At 38.2% G+C, this 19,714-nt stretch overlaps 2 protein-coding genes across 3 annotated transcripts in view; one reads left to right on the forward strand and one right to left on the reverse strand.

The window, feature by feature from the left end:
* Positions 1-1,228: 1,228 nt before the first annotated feature.
* On the reverse strand, positions 1,229-9,469 carry rassf6 (Ras association domain family member 6). 2 transcript variants are annotated; one of them, XM_030742955.1, is made up of 11 exons: positions 9,335-9,469; positions 5,865-5,936; positions 5,614-5,692; positions 4,182-4,342; positions 3,993-4,084; positions 3,497-3,696; positions 3,321-3,422; positions 2,738-2,789; positions 2,530-2,648; positions 1,980-2,077; positions 1,229-1,620 (listed from the first exon to the last, which is right to left on the reverse strand). In XM_030742955.1, the coding sequence occupies exons 2-11, from the start codon at positions 5,921-5,923 to the stop codon at positions 1,545-1,547; spliced, it is 1,038 nt and encodes a 345-aa protein (XP_030598815.1). In that variant the 5' UTR covers positions 5,924-5,936; positions 9,335-9,469; the 3' UTR covers positions 1,229-1,544. The 2 variants fall into 2 exon arrangements, with proteins under 2 accessions (XP_030598815.1, XP_030598816.1); XM_030742956.1 differs by lacking the exon at positions 9,335-9,469 and adding an exon at positions 6,248-6,319.
* Positions 9,470-11,440: 1,971 nt separating this feature from the next.
* Positions 11,441-19,714, forward strand: part of musk (muscle, skeletal, receptor tyrosine kinase) — a 28,250-nt gene continuing 19,976 nt past the window's right edge. Inside the window, exons 1-6 of the mRNA XM_030742817.1 lie at positions 11,441-11,653; positions 17,210-17,336; positions 17,517-17,668; positions 17,796-17,923; positions 18,211-18,352; positions 18,493-18,617. Coding sequence (XP_030598677.1) covers positions 11,584-11,653; positions 17,210-17,336; positions 17,517-17,668; positions 17,796-17,923; positions 18,211-18,352; positions 18,493-18,617 — 744 coding nt within the window. The 5' untranslated portion in view covers positions 11,441-11,583. The remainder of the gene's footprint in view (positions 11,654-17,209; positions 17,337-17,516; positions 17,669-17,795; positions 17,924-18,210; positions 18,353-18,492; positions 18,618-19,714) is intronic.

Here is a 19,714-nt window from a genome sequence, read left to right on the forward strand (position 1 = left end):
TCTGCATACCTTGTTTCTAACAAGTGGTTATTTGAGTTGCTGTTGCCTTCATATGAGCTCAAAGCCATCTCCTCCGACCTCTGCGTCTCTGTAAACCCCAGAGGCGGCTGTGCGAGAAAAAAAGTAAGATTATTTTCTTCCTCCTGAAGAAACAAATCTGCTTGTGTCAAAACCCTGCTGACAAAGCCAGAAATAGAAGACCTCTTCTAGGGAGCACACAGGGAATGTCTATGGATCTCTTTCATCATAGAAGAGCTAAACCATACCACTGGAAGCACACTCTTTCCATTTCTTAAAGGTCTATCATTTGGAAACTGGTTCATGCGGAAACTCTGTCCCTACAGTGAAACATCTATTTATTCTCATTTAGTCATTCATCATGGCAGAGGAAAATTAGACTCACTGCTTAGTAATATAAGGCTGTCTGGTGGGCTGGCAAACCACTACAAAATCTTTTGCCTGAAACAGCATTCCTCACCTTGCATCACTTCATTATTTAACTATTAGGATGACAGAGTTTTCCATCTGTAAGCATTTTCCATTCTTTCACACACAGACCTAGAGAAGCAGAAAGAGAGATGATTTCTAGTTAACTGCTGTTACCCCCTGTCATTCAGCTTTCCCATTATCTGTCCCCTAAAGTAGCTTATATCACTCACTCTCTATCATCTCGTTCCTGCTCTTGTTTTTTATGATTGCTGCATTTAATTAAATGGTCATTTTCCTCATCTTATGATTCGTTTTAGATATTTTCCCCCTGCTTTCCAGGCATTGTTTCAAAGATGGGATATCTTTGGAACAAGACATCCCATCCCATCTTTGGCTGCACAGAGTACTTAGTGACATATGAACCACCAGCCCCTCCAAGAGGTTCTGCTGAAGGTAAAAAAATTAAAAAAGAGTGCAAAACTAGATGGAGAGGAAGATGCAGGAGCATGGGAGAAAGTGAGAATGTTGAGACTCAAGGAAACACCTAAGAAGTTTTGCCTTAATTCTAATTTAACAAACACCACATACTGGAACTATTTCCATCTGAGCCAATTAATACTGAATTACAAACCAGTAAATAAATGCCAGTAATCAGCACCCCCCCCCCCCCCCCCCCCCCCAAAAAAAAGTCAAGAATCCATCCAAATCAAGTGAGTTATGCAGAATGTAACAATCAATATATTTTATTAACAATCTAAAAACACATAGGTTTTTCATAAAACCAAAATTCAATGTAGCCATGTGCAGAGTCCAGTTAACCCTTGAATAACTCCAGTAACACAACCCAAACATCGCAAAGAGAAAGCTCAAAATAGAAGTGGTCATGCTGGCCTGTTATGGACAGCAGCTTCTCACATTTGCATTCTTACAGTATTACTTTAAATTATTTTACAGATTAAAATACAAAAACATATAGTGGCTAAGACTGCAAAGATGATGTATTTTTTATGGATTTATTTCCCCCAGATCTTCATCTCAAAACATGTTTTTCTGAATATCTTTGAACATTGAAGTGGTGCCGAACAGAATGTTGTTTAAGAAATTCAGATGAGTTCTTAGACACTGGTCTCAATGTGCCGTGATATCTTGCCGTTCAGCATCTGGGACAGGATTTTCTTTTGGTGTTTGTACCTGACACACACACACACACACACACACACACACAGAGCGAGAGAGAGAGAGAGCGAGACAGAGAGAGAGGGCATACAAGCACAGACATCATGAGTAAGCAGAATTATAAACGAGACCGTTTAAATATTGCCGCCACCACCTGGCCTGAAAATGCTACTACAGTTATTTTGTTTTCACACGTGAATGCTGTCAACGCACATCTGTTTGACACGTGAAAATTTTGTCATGCAGTATAAGTGAAGCACATGCTGTCAGGCTGTTCTCTTTACACATTATCTTTTCTGTATATCTCAGTTCATTGTACAGGACTCAGACTCCTGAGAAAGTATTTAAAAAAACAAATAAGGTCATATACTGACTTGTTCTTGATCCCTTGTATCTCTCTGTTCTCTTCATCGTGAAGTTTCTGCAAAACTTTTTCCAGGATCGGAAGCTCTATGTTCAGATATTGAGCTACCTGTGAGAAGGAGAAAAATAATTTGCAATAATAAGAAGCAGAAAAAATATACTATTGTAAACTTCTGTAAATCAGATGATCATCACACTTTAAGCGTTGTTCTAAACAAATCTAGTCCTATATGCATATTTAGAAATATGTACATATATTTTGCTTTACTTTGATCTCCTTTGCATCTTTGATGTTCTTATTCCAAAACTAGAAAATGATATACTCATCATTAATCATAGTTTTTGTTTTGTTTTGTTTCCAATCTGATGCACTTAAGTACGTGCGTATCATGTTTAATAAGTCTCTGCAGTACTGAGATATCTAAGATATGTGATCATGCATCATTGGCTGAGCATGACAAATATTGAGACTCCCATTAGAATTAAATCCAGTAACCTTAAAATAATAAAAAGGTAATATTATGTCAGTACCAGGGCCATGAGTGTGGCTAACATACTCACATCATCACTAATTTCCTCTTCATCCGCATCCATCAAAAAAATCTTCATGATGTCATCAGAGGGCCCCTGCAGTATGCGCTCCCATAGCGGCTGTTCTTTTTTACTCAGCTTCCTTTTTTCTGGACAAAGCACACGAACGCCACATTGGTGCAGCATTCTCTTGTGTAATGTTTCATTATTGCATTTCTTATGCAAAAGATGAACTCACCTCCACTTTGGCGAACACAGTAGAGAGCGAACTCCTGGGGATCATTCTGTATCTGATGAACATACAGCCAAAAAAAAATAAAAAAATTATATATATATATATATATATATATATATATATATATATATATATATATATATATATATATATATATATATATATATATATATATATACTGCTTATAAGACAATATAAACCATTGTCTTATAAGCAGTTTATTATGCATTTCTTATCAGGGTCTGACAATGCATTACTTACTTCACATAGTAGTGAAGTAAGTAATGTATTGTCAGGGTCTGACAATACATTACTTACTTCACTACTATGTGAGTCCTTACTTATGAATAAGATTTACCTCCTTTCCTACATATTCACACCTCCCTCCTTGCAGTGCAGTAAAAAATTATTTACCCCCTTCCTATGTATCTATGTTTGGATAGCCTTTTCTCCCTTAAAAAAATTAAATAATTGTTTAAAACCTGCATTTTGTATTTTAGAAATCAGGAAGGGAGCAAATACTTATTTTATGGTTACAATGACTTAACTTTACATTACTAGTCCTCACAACATGTACCAAAATTACCTTGAACTTGTGCAGCAGCTGTTCAATGACTTGGTCTGTGGTCATCCTACTCGAGATACAAACTTTAGTTGGTGTACCGAAGGATGGAGTGAAGATAGAGGTCTGTAAAATACAGCGAGGCAATACTGAGCTTAAAACAGTGATGAAGAAAAGAAGCTGTGAGAGCAGAAACCCACTTTGTAGTTGTAGAAGTGGCCGTTGATTGAGAAGCGATGTTGTCTTTCTTTTTCTCTTCGTGCTGCTGTGTTTTCTTTGCCCCTCCTCCTTTTAACCAGCGAGGCATCGCTCATACAGCGGAACAGGTTTGACTCTGCCTCCAGTTCTGGGTATTTCTGCCTCGTGGGACGCAGGGTCGAGGTCTCATAAACAGGTGGTCCTTTAGATTGTGCAAACACGCCACAGACAAAAGGTTCACATTTGACATATGGTGCAAGTAACTACAATAAGCAAGGCAGTTGTGTGTCTGTGCAAACAAACAGAGAAGTACAGCAAAAAAAAAAAAAAAATAACATTCAGCTAAAGCTAACAATGAGATCTGATTATAATCTATAAGCCAAGGTATCATGTCCATGGGACAGTCTATATATTGTGCTCTAATTTTCTGCACAAGTCTAGTTTAAGATGGTATTTTTGAGAGATGGAAAAAAGATGGCGAAGAGGAAAAAAGTCTACCTGGTAAAGGGTTTTTGACTGTTTCTTGTGGCGTCTGAACCATCTCATCTATCTGGTGAAGGTCAGCATATTCTCCCCATCGTGACATACCTCTGAAAGAAAGACTGACTATGAAAAAAAGCCTGAAACACTGTCAGCTACAAAACTACAACCACTCAATGACAAGATCACACAAAATCTGATTTTAACCTCTTGTCTCCCGGTGGGCTGACTGGACTGGTGGGATCTGGAGGGGTGTTAGGAGCAAGCGAAAGGATCTGTTTGTCATCCTGTATTTTCAGCCTGATTGGTCTCCGTACTCCCCAGCAGATGTTCAGCATTCCTTCCACCACCACCTCTCCATCTGCTTCCTGTTACAGAATCACACCAACAGGCACCTGTATGTCACAGATCTGATCATGACGCCAGTGTAAATGATCCATCCATGTTCTTCCACTTAGCCAGTTCATGGTTGTAGAGGCCTGTACTACTAAGCAAGCTCAGCACACCAAAGGTATCGTTCTGTTTTCTTGATTCACTTACGCTAACACTAACAATGAGGATAAGCAGTCACATAAAGCTGCTTATCAGCTCATTAAGTTAACCCAGGGTTTCACCTACATGTTCACATGGCAGGGGTGGTGTTGGCAGCATCTGACCAATAGCAGTTATAAATAAATGTACTGGCAACAGAGCAGTTGATTTTTCAAAGGAGGATGACTGAAAGCAACACAGCAGGGTGTGTGAGAGGAAAAGCAGTGTACAGTAATATAGCATTCAAAGTGTGAGTTTTGTGCTTTGGTCAGGAAGGCTGGAGAAGAGCTGTCAACTGTGTGAGTTAACAGGCTTGTCAATATCGCAACTCTATCATTGAGACATGGGAGAATCTGATGGATTATAATTGAATATTTCATGAAATTGATTTTTAAAACTGTTTTAGGTTTTATTCTCTCAGCTGCAGCCTCGGTGGTGTTTGATGGTCTAAGAGTAAAGGATAAATATAAAAACACAGGCTTTGTCTACAGGATGATTTGCTATAAGGACAGCAAGTACCAAATTGGTGCTTTGGCTTAGGATTATATATTAATGCTTTTTTTAATTGTTTGCAGCCACCTGGACTTGTGTTTCTGAATCTATATTCAACACAGTGCTCACTGGGGAAACACAAAGACTTTATTAAAAACTAGACTGTCCTACTCTCCATGCAAAGAAATCTAGGGGATCTCCAGGAATGGTGATAATAGCTTCCGGAAAACCGGTTAGTAGGCAGTGATTTCATGCCTGTTGATCTCTCATTTGGAACATAACCTGCTCCGGAGCAGGTTAGGTAAGCACCATAAAGCTACACAGGTAAAAAGTGAGACACCATCGTAGCACTATAACCCCCAGGTTTACCCTGAAGTTACCTGGGTAAGACAGAATCCTGCTTTGTAGTTACAGGCCTCAGATCAGCAGACTGTGGGCTAACACAGAGACAACATGCACACTCTACACAGACAGGCTTAAGCCAGCAACTCCTTGCTGTGAGGCCACAGTGCTAATCAGTGCACTAATGTGCTGCTGTATAACAACTGCTAAAATTAATATCCCAAGTAATGTAAAACAAAGTAGAAAACAATTTTAAATTCTTCTTAAATCATACCTGAGAGTAAGTGAGGTGAAGTTGAGTCTGGTCCTTCAGGAAGCAGTTGTAGGTATTCAACAGTGAGAGAAACTTCACTCTAAAATTAATAAAGAACTAAATGCAAGGTGTTGCACTGCACAACACATATTTATTTGCTTTTACATTTTGTCTCTCTTTTTAACTAATTTAGGACCAATTCAGGGAACATGATATACATGTAACCTCTACACTGAAATAAGAGATGATGTTTAGTATACAAAGTAACTCACCTGGAGAGTGTCCTCCCGTCCCCTGCCTGGATCACTGGGAGGAGAGCTGCTTCATTCATGTCTGGTCAGCTACTGTTGAGACACAAAGAAAAAAAACAAAAAAACCAACAAAAATAAATAAATAAGTGAACGAAAAGATTATGCATTTGCTATTAACCGAAAAACTTGAACAGACATGGGTAAGTTTGAGTGTAAAGCCAGGTGAGAAACACCAGATGCCGCTGACTTGTTGAACAGTACTTCGCAGTACTACATCTGGCTGCATAAAAATAGTTAACCAGTATTTTGTCAACCTTGAATGACACCGGGAGCTCCAGTGCACTTCTACAATAACCCACATGCTGTCACTGGTTCCAAGAACAATCAAATAAGTCGAGTCTTACCTCCTTTAACATGGTGAGTCAGAGCTCTCCTCTCTTTTCTCTCTCTTTGTCTCTGCCTCTTTCTTCTTTCTGTGCTTTAAATATCTCTTTCCAGTCTCTCTCTCTGAAGTGTTTGTGTTATATTTATCCCTCTCTCTCTCTTTCTCTCTGGCGTGCCTTCACTCTTTTACTTTCTTTTTTGTGTTCGTCTCTAAGAGATTTTATAACAGTACTCCACCCAGTAACCAGTGATGACAGTGTAGTCCTAACCATTTGTTTATTCTTTGGTCAGAGACGCTGAAGTCAGTAAAAGAGGACTGCTGGAATATCCATGTTGCCTCATTTAAAGAATACTGTAAATATCCCAGCAGTCTGAAAACTGCAGTCATATTTGTCTACTTCCAGTTTTCCCTGCCTCAGCCTGTTTGCTGTTAAGTAATATCTCAGGTATTCAGCAGATGTCCAGAAGCCATGGCACTCCCCTTTCTGACTGACAGTTCCTCTAATATAGCTACAACCACAACAATAACAAAACTTCCATCATACTGTATTTATGCAAAAATGTTGGTAATTCTATTCAATGTGCACGTGACGATTTGGCTCAGTGTATTAACGAACTTCAGTGCAAATCTGTAATAGTAAAGCACAATGTATATTTCCTCCTTAGTTCAAATAATCAGGTAAGACTCTTATTACATTTCTGACAGAAAGCATTATAAACTTAGCACAGAAAGAAATAAGTGAACAAACACAAATTTCCTTACTGTTTGTGCTAAGTTTATTTACAGTTGTATACTACTGCTACAACCACTTCTCCTATTACTGATGGAAAATTTAATGATACAAGCTGCTGCTTGGAGTTGTTCATCATTTGCAAATCCAGAGTGTCCCAGGGTGTCCACTCCCAGGTAAACATGTCTGTGTTTGGATGGAGAACATGATGTTGGATGTGTAAATGTACTCTGATAATAATGTTTGATGAAATAATTAAAACACACACACACACACACACACACACACTCAATAAAAAAGGATTATTGTGCTCTACATTGTACACTTCATGCATAAAATCCAAAGATTCTTTTTCTTTTTTCTTCTACTTTTGTCTCCAGCTGCTGAGTTTGTGCTGAATCCAACAGTTTGTGTATCTTTCACTCCTAAACATGCAGACTTTATGGTTTTCTTTAACGTCAATTTTGACCCGGGCCAAGAATGCCCTCCTAATTAGTGTCTGCAACAAATTTTGAACAGCAGGTTTATTTAGAATGTATCAATAGACTATCTGACATTAATAAATAGATAACTAATCCTAATTAATGTGTCTAAGAGATTAGAGAGTGCATTTTGTTTTTGGAGGAAAATAAAATCACACACTATCATTTCTGGTTTTACCTAAGACATGAAACCATTACAGCCATAATGATTTATTGATATTTTATTGAAAGAACTGTTGGGATTTATTCTACAACCGTTTACACCTATTTTACCCATCAAACACTGATCTTACTTCTGTATCATTAAAAATTCGCTAACATTTATAATGATCAATATTAATTTAACATTAATTAACTCTTAGAGCACAAAATTTCCTTTTTGCAAACAAGTCTGTGCATTAAAGGCAATAGTAGGAAACCTTGCACATGGCAGGTTTGCACGTGGTTCCCATGCTCACTGAAATGGCAGCTACATTTATAATCTTAGAATCCCATAACCCATCTTATGATCACTGTTTTAATCTCATCCGGGCAATCCACCTCTTCACCCTGCCAGTTGTCAGATACCCTGCTGGGATAATAAGCTGGCTAAAGGAGAAAATAGAAGCCACTGATGTCAAGACAAGAAAGCTCCTTACCATGCATGGAGGATTTCACCTCAAATCTAGCACCCTGTACGCTAAGTGGAAGGAAAGAGGCCGAGAACTAGTGAGTGTCACAACCACTATCCTTGATGAAGCAGCAAAGATCCATGAGTACATCAGGAAGATGACCACAAAGGATCATGTGCTTAGTGAGTACCTCAGGCAGCAGACACCCGAGAAAGAAGAGGGGCAAAAACAGAATTTTAAGAGTTGAAATAATGAATTCTTCTTTAAAAAAAAAATAACAATAATAATAAAATTATATGCATATTATATGATAGATGAACATCTACTCATTAAGTTTATACAAAGTCCGCTTCAAGGGATCACATCCACTGGAAGAAAACTGACCTTCAAAGCTGTGAATCCTGCTTGCAGGTAAAACTCAGATTGTAGGTCAACAACCTGATAAATCTAAAAACTTTATATTCTTGCCCAACACAGATTTTTCTTTTTTCAGTCAGTTTAAAGGACATAGCATAAGACTCTGTCATGGACATGTCACAATATTCAGTGAGCCACAGTGGGCTTTACTTTTAGTAAGATATCTGGAGGTTGAACAGGTGATACAGTGTGTGCAGGCAGTAAAATACTTTTTTCTTTTTTTAAATTGTCACCTGTGGTTGGAAAAAAATAATAGTCAGCAGGAATTGCGCCAGAGTAAACAAATGCACACCTAGTTTGTCCCTTTACTTCCCCTTTCTTTACCGTAGGCTCCTCCCCGTTTTGCTGCTCCTTTCGTTATTGTACTGGCTTCATACATAGACCTCACTCTTTGTTTCTCACTAGCATAGACTCGACCTGATTATACAATTTTAACATCGTACCCCTGATGACAGACCTTTTTTGTTTTTGTGACTTCAGCACCAATTGGTTAAAAATATGCACTTACCACTTTGTATTTCTTGTATCTCAGCAGTAAAACTTCACTAACATTCTGAAAAAAGTTAATTCTACTTAGCCTACACATAAACTGTGCTGTATCAGGCTACGGTATAACTTCAGCCACACAAACCTCAGTTTGTAACATGTACCTCATGTAGCTAACAAAGATTAATATCATTCATATAATTCATGCTTTTAATATAAAGAATACAAATATAAGAGTCTTCATTGTTTACATGTGATTGGTAAGTGTTTCATTTCCATTTGATGAAACAGGCACTCTTTGATCATTTTACAGCTGGAAAGCACACTTAAACAAACCAAAGTGCAAAGTAAAAATGTACCAAAAGTAAATTTACTCTTACCTGGCCAGTGTATCTTTTAGTGTTCTATCGAATGAAGCAGGTTCTCTCCATGTTCGAGGTTTCACGTCTGCATTGTCTGCACGTATATTTGCGTTAAGAGGTCCAGAGTAAAGTGCATGTGGCAGGAGGTGAGTGTGTGTAGCACCCCGCAGCAGCTGGTTAATTATTGGAGAACATGTTGAGACAGTGTTTATAGGGAGTGGCTGAATGACACCAGATATGACTTGACTTAACTGTGCATTTGCGTGTGCATGCCCAGAGGGGAATCAGGAGAGTGAGAGTGGGGGGGTTCTACATAACACATCACACTTGGCTGTTAAGCAATTTTCAGAATTACAAAGCAACTGGGAATAATACAAACATTGTTGATGTTTATGTACCAGATGGACTAAACCATCCAGCAAGCTTTAAGTCTGCATTCTGAATCATAGTTCATTTAGTTTCACTACATTTGTACCTTTTAAAAGTTTGACCTGGTGTCTTACACTGCCAGGGTCACATATGACTTTGGAATATAATTATGGTGTTTAGTTCAACTGTCATGAGCACAGGGTTACATGATGCATTAATGCTTAAACTTAGGGCAGAAACCTGGCAATACAACCTGTGCAGAAATTATAGGAAGTTTTCAGTTTTTCAAAGCAATGCATGTCTTTAAAACACATTTGCAAAATTCAGGCTGATCCATATTGGAGCCACTGCTGTGATTCTGTCAACAGAGGGAGCCAGAGTATTAGTGCAAATATTGAACAGAGCCACACGATATTGCTGAGTCAGAGATTCCTGGCAGAGTATGTGTGGGATCCTGTTATCGTTTTCAGTTTTATTCTGGTCTGTTACCACTCTCTTTGATGTGTTTGGGTTCCTTTGGTGGTGTAACACCTTAATGAAACAATAAAAAGGATTTTTTTACAAAGACGTGGACTTATGCCACATACAGCACAGTGTGAACAACTAAAGTCACGTGCTTTGGCTGTACAACACATACTGTATACTACACTGTAGGCTACTCTTTGAAATGAGGGTGGTGGTGGTGGGGAGATAGGGAGTCAAACAGATGTGAATTATTTCCGCAGACATAAAGTTTACACGGGCTAAAATATAGGGACTTCTTCCATTATGTGCTGTTGGTAATTAAAAAGCTTACACTGGGTAAGAACATAATGAAAAATTAAAACAAATAAACAAAGGTCCCAAGCAAACAATGCCTCATTCCTTGATATTTAATTCAGTCCACATTTTTTTTTCTTGCACCAAACCTCACTGTAGCATTCATTAAGTCAACAGTTAAACATAGACAAAACAGATCCAGATGATGGACTCGAAGTTTACTGTGCACGCTGATGGAGTACAATAGTGGAGTCTATCTGAAGCAGAATGGATAAAGTGCAAATGAACTGAAATGCCATTCCTTTCCCAAAATAAAACAGGACGTACAGGCTGGCTGGCAACAGGTGGGCACAAAGGCTTCCTTCTGGATCTGTGTGTGTGTGTGTGTGTGTGTGTGTGTGTGTGTGTGTGTGTGTGTGTGTGTGTGTGTGTGTGTGTGTGTGTGTGTTTATATTTTTGTAAAATGTATTTGTACTGAATTTGCTTGATAAACTATTTTTGTCCACATATTAATGATGAAAGAAGATACATCTGCAGATAAAATATACCGTGCGCTACTGTGCATGTCCTTGACAGATTTTTAAAGTTGATGTGCTCTTTCTCTTTAGTGACTGTTTATCTGTCTCACGTGTCTATTTTAGTCGTGCACTTCTATCCAGATTTAAGTCAGTGCATGAGAAAAAGTACAGTATGCCAATGAAAAGTGATTTTTTTATTGCAAAATGTATATAAAAATGTATGACTTTCTGTGTCTTTATGTATACCTGTACTGACAAAAACTTGTGCCTGCTGTGTTTGTTGATCACTTTAAATGTAGTTAACTCTCCAGCCCGGAGCCTTTGGAGCTTAAAGCAGAGCTACACAACCTGAGTGACTGTACATGAGGACAGCAAGCAGCTGCCACTGTCAATTACAAAGTCAAAAGGCACACACACACACACACACACACAGTCACATATGCAGAGTGATTGAGCTGGTTCTTGCTGAGCACAGAACTCATGGCTGTCCCCGGCTAAGACACAGGCAGATGCACAGAGAAGAGAAACACAACAAGGACATCTCCACACACCAGGGGATCTAACCACAGCCTTATTGTGTACCTGTCTGAAAACGTTCAGAGCAGTCACTCTGGAGCCAAGATGAAGACCGTGGAACACATTTTGGTCTTTCTACTGGTTTTGGTCCCCTCAATTAACGGCATGCAGGCAGGTAAGTGAGGCTTCTATACCAGAGATCTTTCAAGTGTATCTTTTCAGGTTTCCCAAAATATCTTAATTACACTTAGGTGGTGTATAATTAAGCTGTGATGTGCTTATCAAGTTAGAACATCAATCCTAATAACTATCACAAAATGTAAGCAGAAGAACAAAAAAAGAAAAAGGTCAAGGATGAAGCATTTAAGACAGTGTCTTTGGATGGGTGTAGATGTGTGAGTAAATATAATGAGCAGAAGCCAAACAGAAAGCAGTCTGCATATTCCCCACATATGTAATCGCCTGTTTCCCACCACACATCCTGCAGGGAAGAGGAGAAGGTGTTTATAGGTCAACATAGTGTAAATGTGATTAAATCTACATCCTTCCTACACTTTCGGATATCCTCTCTGAAGCATATGGTAGAGGTGGTAGGGAAACAGCTACTTCTGCTTCTTCTTTGTTATGTGTCAGCCTGATTGGGACACCACCACCTGAGCCACATCAGGAGGAACCTGCGCCTGTTGTTGAACCACTAAGTTCAGCTGCGGCTTCAGGATCGTGACATGTGAGCTAGAGATAATGTCAAATGCAGTCATACATAATACACTGGTCCACATTGCAAACCATATAATAAGTGCACACATGAAGCTATACATGCTACAAATTGTCTCAGAGAAACAGATGCTGTTACACTCTGTGTGCGAGGGTATTGTAATAGGCAAGCAACATGGTCGACTGACATGGAGTAGGGCTGGGCTTGACAGGCATCTTATCCTCTGTTAAGTCAGTGATCAGAAGGTTGATCACTTGTCATTGCCTGGATCAAATACTGGCATATAAGAAAACAGTATCTCTGGAAGATGTTTTCACAATATTAAGACATACTATTTTCATCAAATCCTTAAATCATCATCTATACCTGAATCTTGTGGACTGTGTTGTTGTATTGTAATGAATGCGACTCATTTAGACTCTGAACATGGTTTGTTTTCATGCTAGCAAAAGTTCCAATTGGAAACTCCCATTAAAATAAATTATTTGTTGTTATGCAAACAATATCCAAAATTATATATTATTATCTTGAACTGTTCCTTTGGATTTACAGTACTGTGCAATTTTTTACAGTGTTCTTGAGTAATAGATCTCCAGTCTTTCTTTCTTTCTTTCTTTCTTTCTTTCTTTCTTTCTTTCTTTCTTTCTTTCTTTCTTTCTTTCTTTCTTTCTTTCTTTCTTTCTTTCTTTCTTTCTTTCTTTCTTTCAAGATTTTAAATTTGTTTTTAGGCAGATATAATTTGTTTAGTTGAATCTTTGAAAAATCTCAAAAGTAACACAGTTTGACAGGCATGAAATAGTATTTCTGCACCAACAAGTTGATCTCAGAGAGTTACTACCTGAAAACTTGGCATATCTTGGTATGGGGTGTAAAGTGTCCTCAAAAATCTTTTAGGAAACTGGACAATAGGACAAAAGAGGAAGTGGCAGGCCTATAAAAACTCTACAGCAGATGAGCAGTAAGGTCATGTCCTTAAAAAATAGGAAAAAAATTCCTGCAAAGACCTGACACAGGACCTGAGAAATACATCTGGCCCTTTCAGTTGCACCATCTACTGTTTACTAAAACCTCATCCAAAATGACCTCAGAGGAAGGTTAGCTGTCATGAAGCCATTCTTAAGGAAAGGAAACAGCGAGAAGAGGCCGAGGTATTCTAAATTACACAAGAACTGGACTGAAAAATGGTGCCAACAGGTGTTATCTTGCGATGAATCCAAATTTGACCGTTTACAGCCAACTGTTAAACAAAGTGGAGCCTCTGTCATGGTTTGGGAATGCATTTCAGGCAGTAGCATTGGAGATCTTGTCAAAATTCATGGAATTATAAATGTATAAAAGTACTGTCATATTTTGAAACACCATGGAATACCTGGAATCTGGAAAGTGTCTGATTAGCAATGGCTTCACTTTTCAGTGTGACAATAATCTGCTGCCAGTGCCGCAAAAGCATCAGTGGATACAAGAACACACAGTGGAACACTATTAATCATGGACTGGCTTCCCCAGAGACCGGACCTTAATAATTTTGACAGGGAATGGAACAAGAGGAAGCCAACATCCAAAGAAGAGCTTTGGAGTATCCTTCAAGAAGCCTGGAGAACTATTCCTGAAGTCTGCTTAAAGAAAGTGCAGGAAAGCTGCCTAAGAGAGTTCAGGCTATGTTAAAGAACAAAGATGGTCATGTCAAATATTGACTTTAAAGCTTTTTAGAATTGTACAAACTGTTTTTTCCTTATATACTTCATCTCCATGTATGTTTGTATGTGCTTCAATAAATTGCTGCAACTTTTTCCCATTTTCCAAGCAAACTAAAAAAAAAAAGACTCAAGTGGCTCAAGACTTTTGCACAGTACTGTACAGTAGTTAGTTTTTAATAACATTTGTGATAATTAAATAAATTAGCATGGATCTGCTTTTTAAGATCAAATGTTTACTGACAGAGTTTGGCTTGACCGCAGTTTAACAAACTCTGGCAGTAAATGAATATTTAGCAACTCTGGACAGACAAGTGCTATAAAAATGTTATTATACTGTTGCTATTGGCTGTTTTATTTAGTGGTTTTGGCGGCATTGGTTAATTGAGCAAAGCCAATATGGCTGGCACAGAAATATTTACTTTCATGTCATGCTGGGTTTGCTAATTTGCTGTGTTTGATTTAAGTTGAAATGACTGTGAGCAAACTGTGGCGGCACATTGTTGCAGTGGTTAGCACTTTTGCCTCACAGCAAGAAGGTAACCGGTCTGAATCTCCTTGTCAGCTTGGGCCTTTCTGTGTGAAGTTTACATGTTCTCCCTGTGACTGACAGTTCAAAGATATTAGCTGGTGACTGGTGTGATGGACCAAGGTAGACTGTCCAGGGTTTTCTTGTGGCAGCAATCTTGCTGAAGGGATGGGTTATGGTTTCAAGCTGTATCTGTTAAGTAAACAAAATTAAACTTATACCATTTAGAATGATTTTATTCATGTAACTGGTCAACTGTGCTGTTAGCTAGTCATTACTATGCTCAGAATCAAGATTACTTATGTATTCAAAAGCAGCCTGACTGGTTAAAGAGGGCTTTTAAACTTGCTCAGCATGCCTGCATAAACTGAACTAGCATAAATAACAGAACAATCCTTTGCAGACATCTGAGCACCAGATACACCGTGAGAACAATGCTATTATGTGTTTTGTTCTCATTTGTCCAAAATAAAAGTCAAAAACTTCTATCTGCTCTGCACGGCAGCATCAAAGTCTGCGTGCATGTGTGCGAGGGAGATGATAGTATTTACAATTTGACTCTCAGCATGGAAAAAACCTGGAGGATAAACTGCAATTCAAAGCAAACTCCAAAGGAACCAAAGGTTATGAGTTACAGGCCCTGAAAAAAAGCAAATTTTATGGGAAAGAAATGGAAGGGATAAAATAGAAAAGATACATTTTACAAGGACGGACATTTGTCAAACTGCACACACAGAGCTGCACACTAGTGCAGTGAGCAGTTTTCTGCACATGAGCATCAACACTGAACACTCCAACTCTAAAAATAATAAAGTGACTGATAATGAAAGGCTGTTGGTTTGGATTAAGTAGGTTTGTGTGATGCCTATAGCAAAGGCCAGAAGTGATCACTATAAGTGGCCTCTTCTGGAGACCTTGACAGCCCTGAATCATTTCTGGTGTCCAAACAGCATTCAGGGATTTTTATAAAACAAGATCCTCTAACGAGGTCAGATCCACCGAGGCTCTTGTTTGCTTTAAATAATGAGTCATTTGGCTTCAGTCTTCAGATGTTACCCATCTTTTCAGACATAATATTGGCAATGGAAAGACACTGAAGACAGAAACACGCAGTCTGCTCCAAATCTGCTGCAACTTTAATGCGACATAATTTTTTTTTCCTGAAATTAAAGTTCTTAAGAGGAAATATACTTCTGACCTTTAGCATAGTCCACAAGCCACAAGAAGGGTAACATCAGCTCAGTATGTGGTTTAACTTGCTCTCAATGAGATGGAAAGTTATTTCATCACAAACTTAATTAGGATTTTTTCTCTCGGGACCATGAATGTCTTCTCAAATTGACAAGGCAATACACACAATGGGTCAATATTCCTGAGTTCATAGAGCACCATCTTACTGTGACTTTAGCTAAAAATGTATCTTTTTTTTTAAAGATCACTGTTTGACCTTGTCAGTGCATGAGTGTGATTTATAGTAACTTTTTTCATCAGTCAGTAATAAGTTACATAGCAGCAGTGACCTTGGATTGAGGGTGGGAATGCAGCTGCTTTTTCCAGCTATGTTATTGTGAAATTTTGGTTTCGCCAGAGACAAAACAAGCACAATGTCCCGTAAGTCCTAATCCTCTCCTTGTGTCTTCTTTCTTCCTCTTCTTTTCTCCCCTCCTCTGCTCTCTCCTTTTAATCCCTCCTCTGTTTTATTATTTTCCTCTTCCTCTACTCAGTTCATGCAAAGTTTAAAGCAACCCTAACGTCTCTGGTCTGAAACCTCTGTTACCATCTTCTTCCTTCTTTTTGTCTTTTAAAAGTGTGGTTTTTTTTGTATCTTTGTTTTAAAATCTTTTCTACTCATTAAAATAACCTAGGGTCAAAAACAATGTTGAAAATACAAGCTTATAATTCCTCTAACTCCTTGTCTATTGTTAAGACTAAGCAGCCAAATAAAAATTGATCACATCTTTAATCTGGATGGATTTATATCAAAAGAGATGTGTCTAATATTTTGCATAGTCATTGTAAGCACAACTGGTCACTTACCCACTTTCCTTTTAACAAAGACCATCTGTTGAAAACAGACAGTGGAGAACATTGGGTGCAGTGGGGATAGAGGCTATCCTTGAATGTGACTTTTCTCTATTGTCTTAGACCTCACCAGAATAACAGCAATCATCTCAACTCTGGCTAAAGTTCAGCTTCTATACTTTTCTGCTATCCTCCCTTCTCAATCCTCCCAAACTGACCAAATCCTAAGTGTTCCAGATGGAACTCTGACAATAAACATACTTCTTCTATTTCTTTCATTATCTCAAGGTCAAATTCTTCTGCTTACTCAGGTCAAAACTGTGACAAAGCACAAAACATCTGACCTGATCTCATTAGTCAGCAGTCTTAGCTCGATGCTCACTGACTAAAATAGATGACTCAGTCCAAATGAGGAATGCGAAGAATGCCAAATAATTTAGCTAAAAAGCCGCAGCTGTTGAGATCTGGTTTGAGTAGGATTATCACAAATTATAATAATGTGCTTGGATCCTTTAAAAAAAATTTACTTAGCAAGAAGGAAGCATGATGGGAAAAATGTACAGATCGTGTCATTTTGCTGTATGAAAAAGTCCAATGACTAACAATAGGGCTCCTTATAAAATATGAAGGCTATGCGTAAGTTAGACTCACCCCTTAGTAACTGCATATTTGCTGTTTAGAAAAGACAGACATTATACTCTAATATTATTACTGATCTGTCTTGTCTTGTTACAAAAATGTTTATGTTTTCTTTGCATCTTTATTTCCCAGCACCTCGGATCACCACATTATTAGAGACAGTGGATGTTCTACCGGATCACAATGCCACCTTCATCTGTGAGGTTGAGTCACGCCCTCCTGCTGAGATCACCTGGACCAAGAATAACCACCAAATTATGTAAGTTTACAGCTGATAAAGTATTTTTATTATGTTAACATTTGTTATTGTAGACTAAAACTACAAACTAAACTAAAAACATAAAAAAAAGGTTGATTAACAGCTACTAATTTTGGCCCTCATGATGCTAAGACTCTCACCTATCCATTGGTTGCTTATTTGCTTTGTACTGTCCTCTAGGTACTATGACACACGGTACCTTACCAAGGAGCAGGGTCAAATGCTAATCATCCCAAATGCAAGAGAGTCAGACAATGGAGAGTACTGCTGCCTTGCCAGTAATGGCATTGGACAACCTGCTAAAAGCTGTGGAGCACTTCAGCTAAAGATGAGTATGTTTCCTTTCTTCCAAGGATGTAGGTTTGGAGAGTGAGCAAATCTGATTATTGGTTCATATTTTGTCCCATATCATTAAAAGTAATACATTCCAAGCCACTGTACTGTGTCTGTCTTTATCAGAGCCACAGATCAAACGGCACCCCAGCAATGTAACAAAACTGGTAGAATCCAAAGTAGTGTTGGCATGTGCTACCCTTGGCCACCCCAAACCAGATGTAACCTGGCTCAAAGATGATGAGCTTATCAAGGTACACTCATCTATCTATCTATCTATCTATCTATCTATCTATCTATCTATCTATCTATCTATCTATCTATCTATCTATCTATCTATCTATCTATCTATCTATCTATCTATCTATCTATCTATCTATCTATCTATCTATCTATCTATCTATACTTGGCCTATGCAGTTAATAATACCTGCATTGGCCAGGTATAATAATATATTTTTTCTCATAGCTTGTGATGACAAATAGTTGCAATAATGTTAATATATCAATTCTATTTTTAAAACAGATGATATCTCTTCCAGGTCAGTGACCGTGTTACTATTCTCGACTATGGGGCATTGAAAATTAATAACATACAGAAAGAGGATGCAGGACAGTACCGCTGTGTGGCCAGGAATAGCTTTGGTTTGGCCTTTTCAAAGCTTGTCACCATAGAAGTACAAGGTATGTATTTTAGTATAGTTTCACTTCTTCTGCCAAGTTTTAAGAAATCACGATTCAAAAATGTAAGATATTGGTTGCAGTGGAACTATCTGTGTTTTTTTTTTTTTGTCTAATCCATTGTTGTTTGTGTTTGTCCTCAGTTCCAGCTCAAATCTTGCGGGTTCCAAAGGACAAACGAGTAGCGTATGGTAGCCAGATTTCCCTAGAATGTAATGCCACTGGAAACCCAGTCCCCACCATTACCTGGCTGGAAAATGGGAATACTGTGAGTACACAACTTCAGTGCATGTTTGTGAGTATCTGTACAGCTACTGATGCTGATATTTTTGTAATGTATACTGATTTTTTTAAAATATATAATCCAATCCAGTCCATTTAAACATCCATCCAACCATTAAAATCCATTCCATCCATTCCACTGTGTCTGATCTCACCAGGACTATGCTTGCCCTGCCACAGTGGTTGAATTTGGCTCAGAATGTCAGTCAACACTGCCAGCATAAGAGAAATTTTAGCACGTAGCTGAAATAGTGACACATTGTCAGCTGCAGAGCCTTAATGAGAAAGCAGTGACAATAGATTAAATGTCTAAGCCATCATGCAAGACAGTCTGATGGTATGATGCAATTTTTATTAGTGATATCTCCATATCAAATACTAGTTAACAGTGAAGTACTATCAATTGTAGGCTTAGCTATAGTCCACTAACAGTTCATGTCTACAGCCAGCACATTATCATTGCCAACTTTTTTTGACTACAGCGAAAGATGTGATAGTTGACTGGGCAAATGCAGGAGCTTAAAAATCCCCCTTGGAAACAAATCAATTTCTTGGTTACAGAAGAATTTGTAAGAAGCTGTAAGACTTACAGTATCCATGTGGCCCCACCTGTTTTTAGCCTATGGAAATAACACACTCTCTTCTTAAGCAGTTTTAACCAAGTGATTTTTTTTTTTCTCTTTTTAGACAAGCTTGCCAGTGTGCAGCTCTGCAGACATGAGTGGTTTTATTGATATATGTCCATCTGCTGATGACACAAACGCAAAAGCAGTACTGTTTAAAGTTTGCAGCTGGATCTTATTATCTCTATAAAAAACAAAACAAAAAAAAGGCTAAAACCAATCCACATTTCTATATTAAGCAACTGCTCATGTACCTAAAACAACTAATGCTTTAGTATGAAACTAAAGCTGCATTATAAACATCAAGTCTGTAGTATATCTGGCTGCCCAATGGTCATCACGGGTCTGAATTTTGTCCCCCTTCAATATTTTTGTCTAAGCAGTAGCCGAAGGTTAGAAAAAGAAGTGTCCATTTTTCTCCTTTGTTTGACTATATCATTAGAGATAAAAACTGAGACCA

The sequence above is a fragment of the Archocentrus centrarchus genome, chromosome 12 (genome assembly GCF_007364275.1).
Source record: "Archocentrus centrarchus isolate MPI-CPG fArcCen1 chromosome 12, fArcCen1, whole genome shotgun sequence".
Classification (NCBI taxonomy): Eukaryota; Metazoa; Chordata; class Actinopteri; order Cichliformes; family Cichlidae; genus Archocentrus; species Archocentrus centrarchus.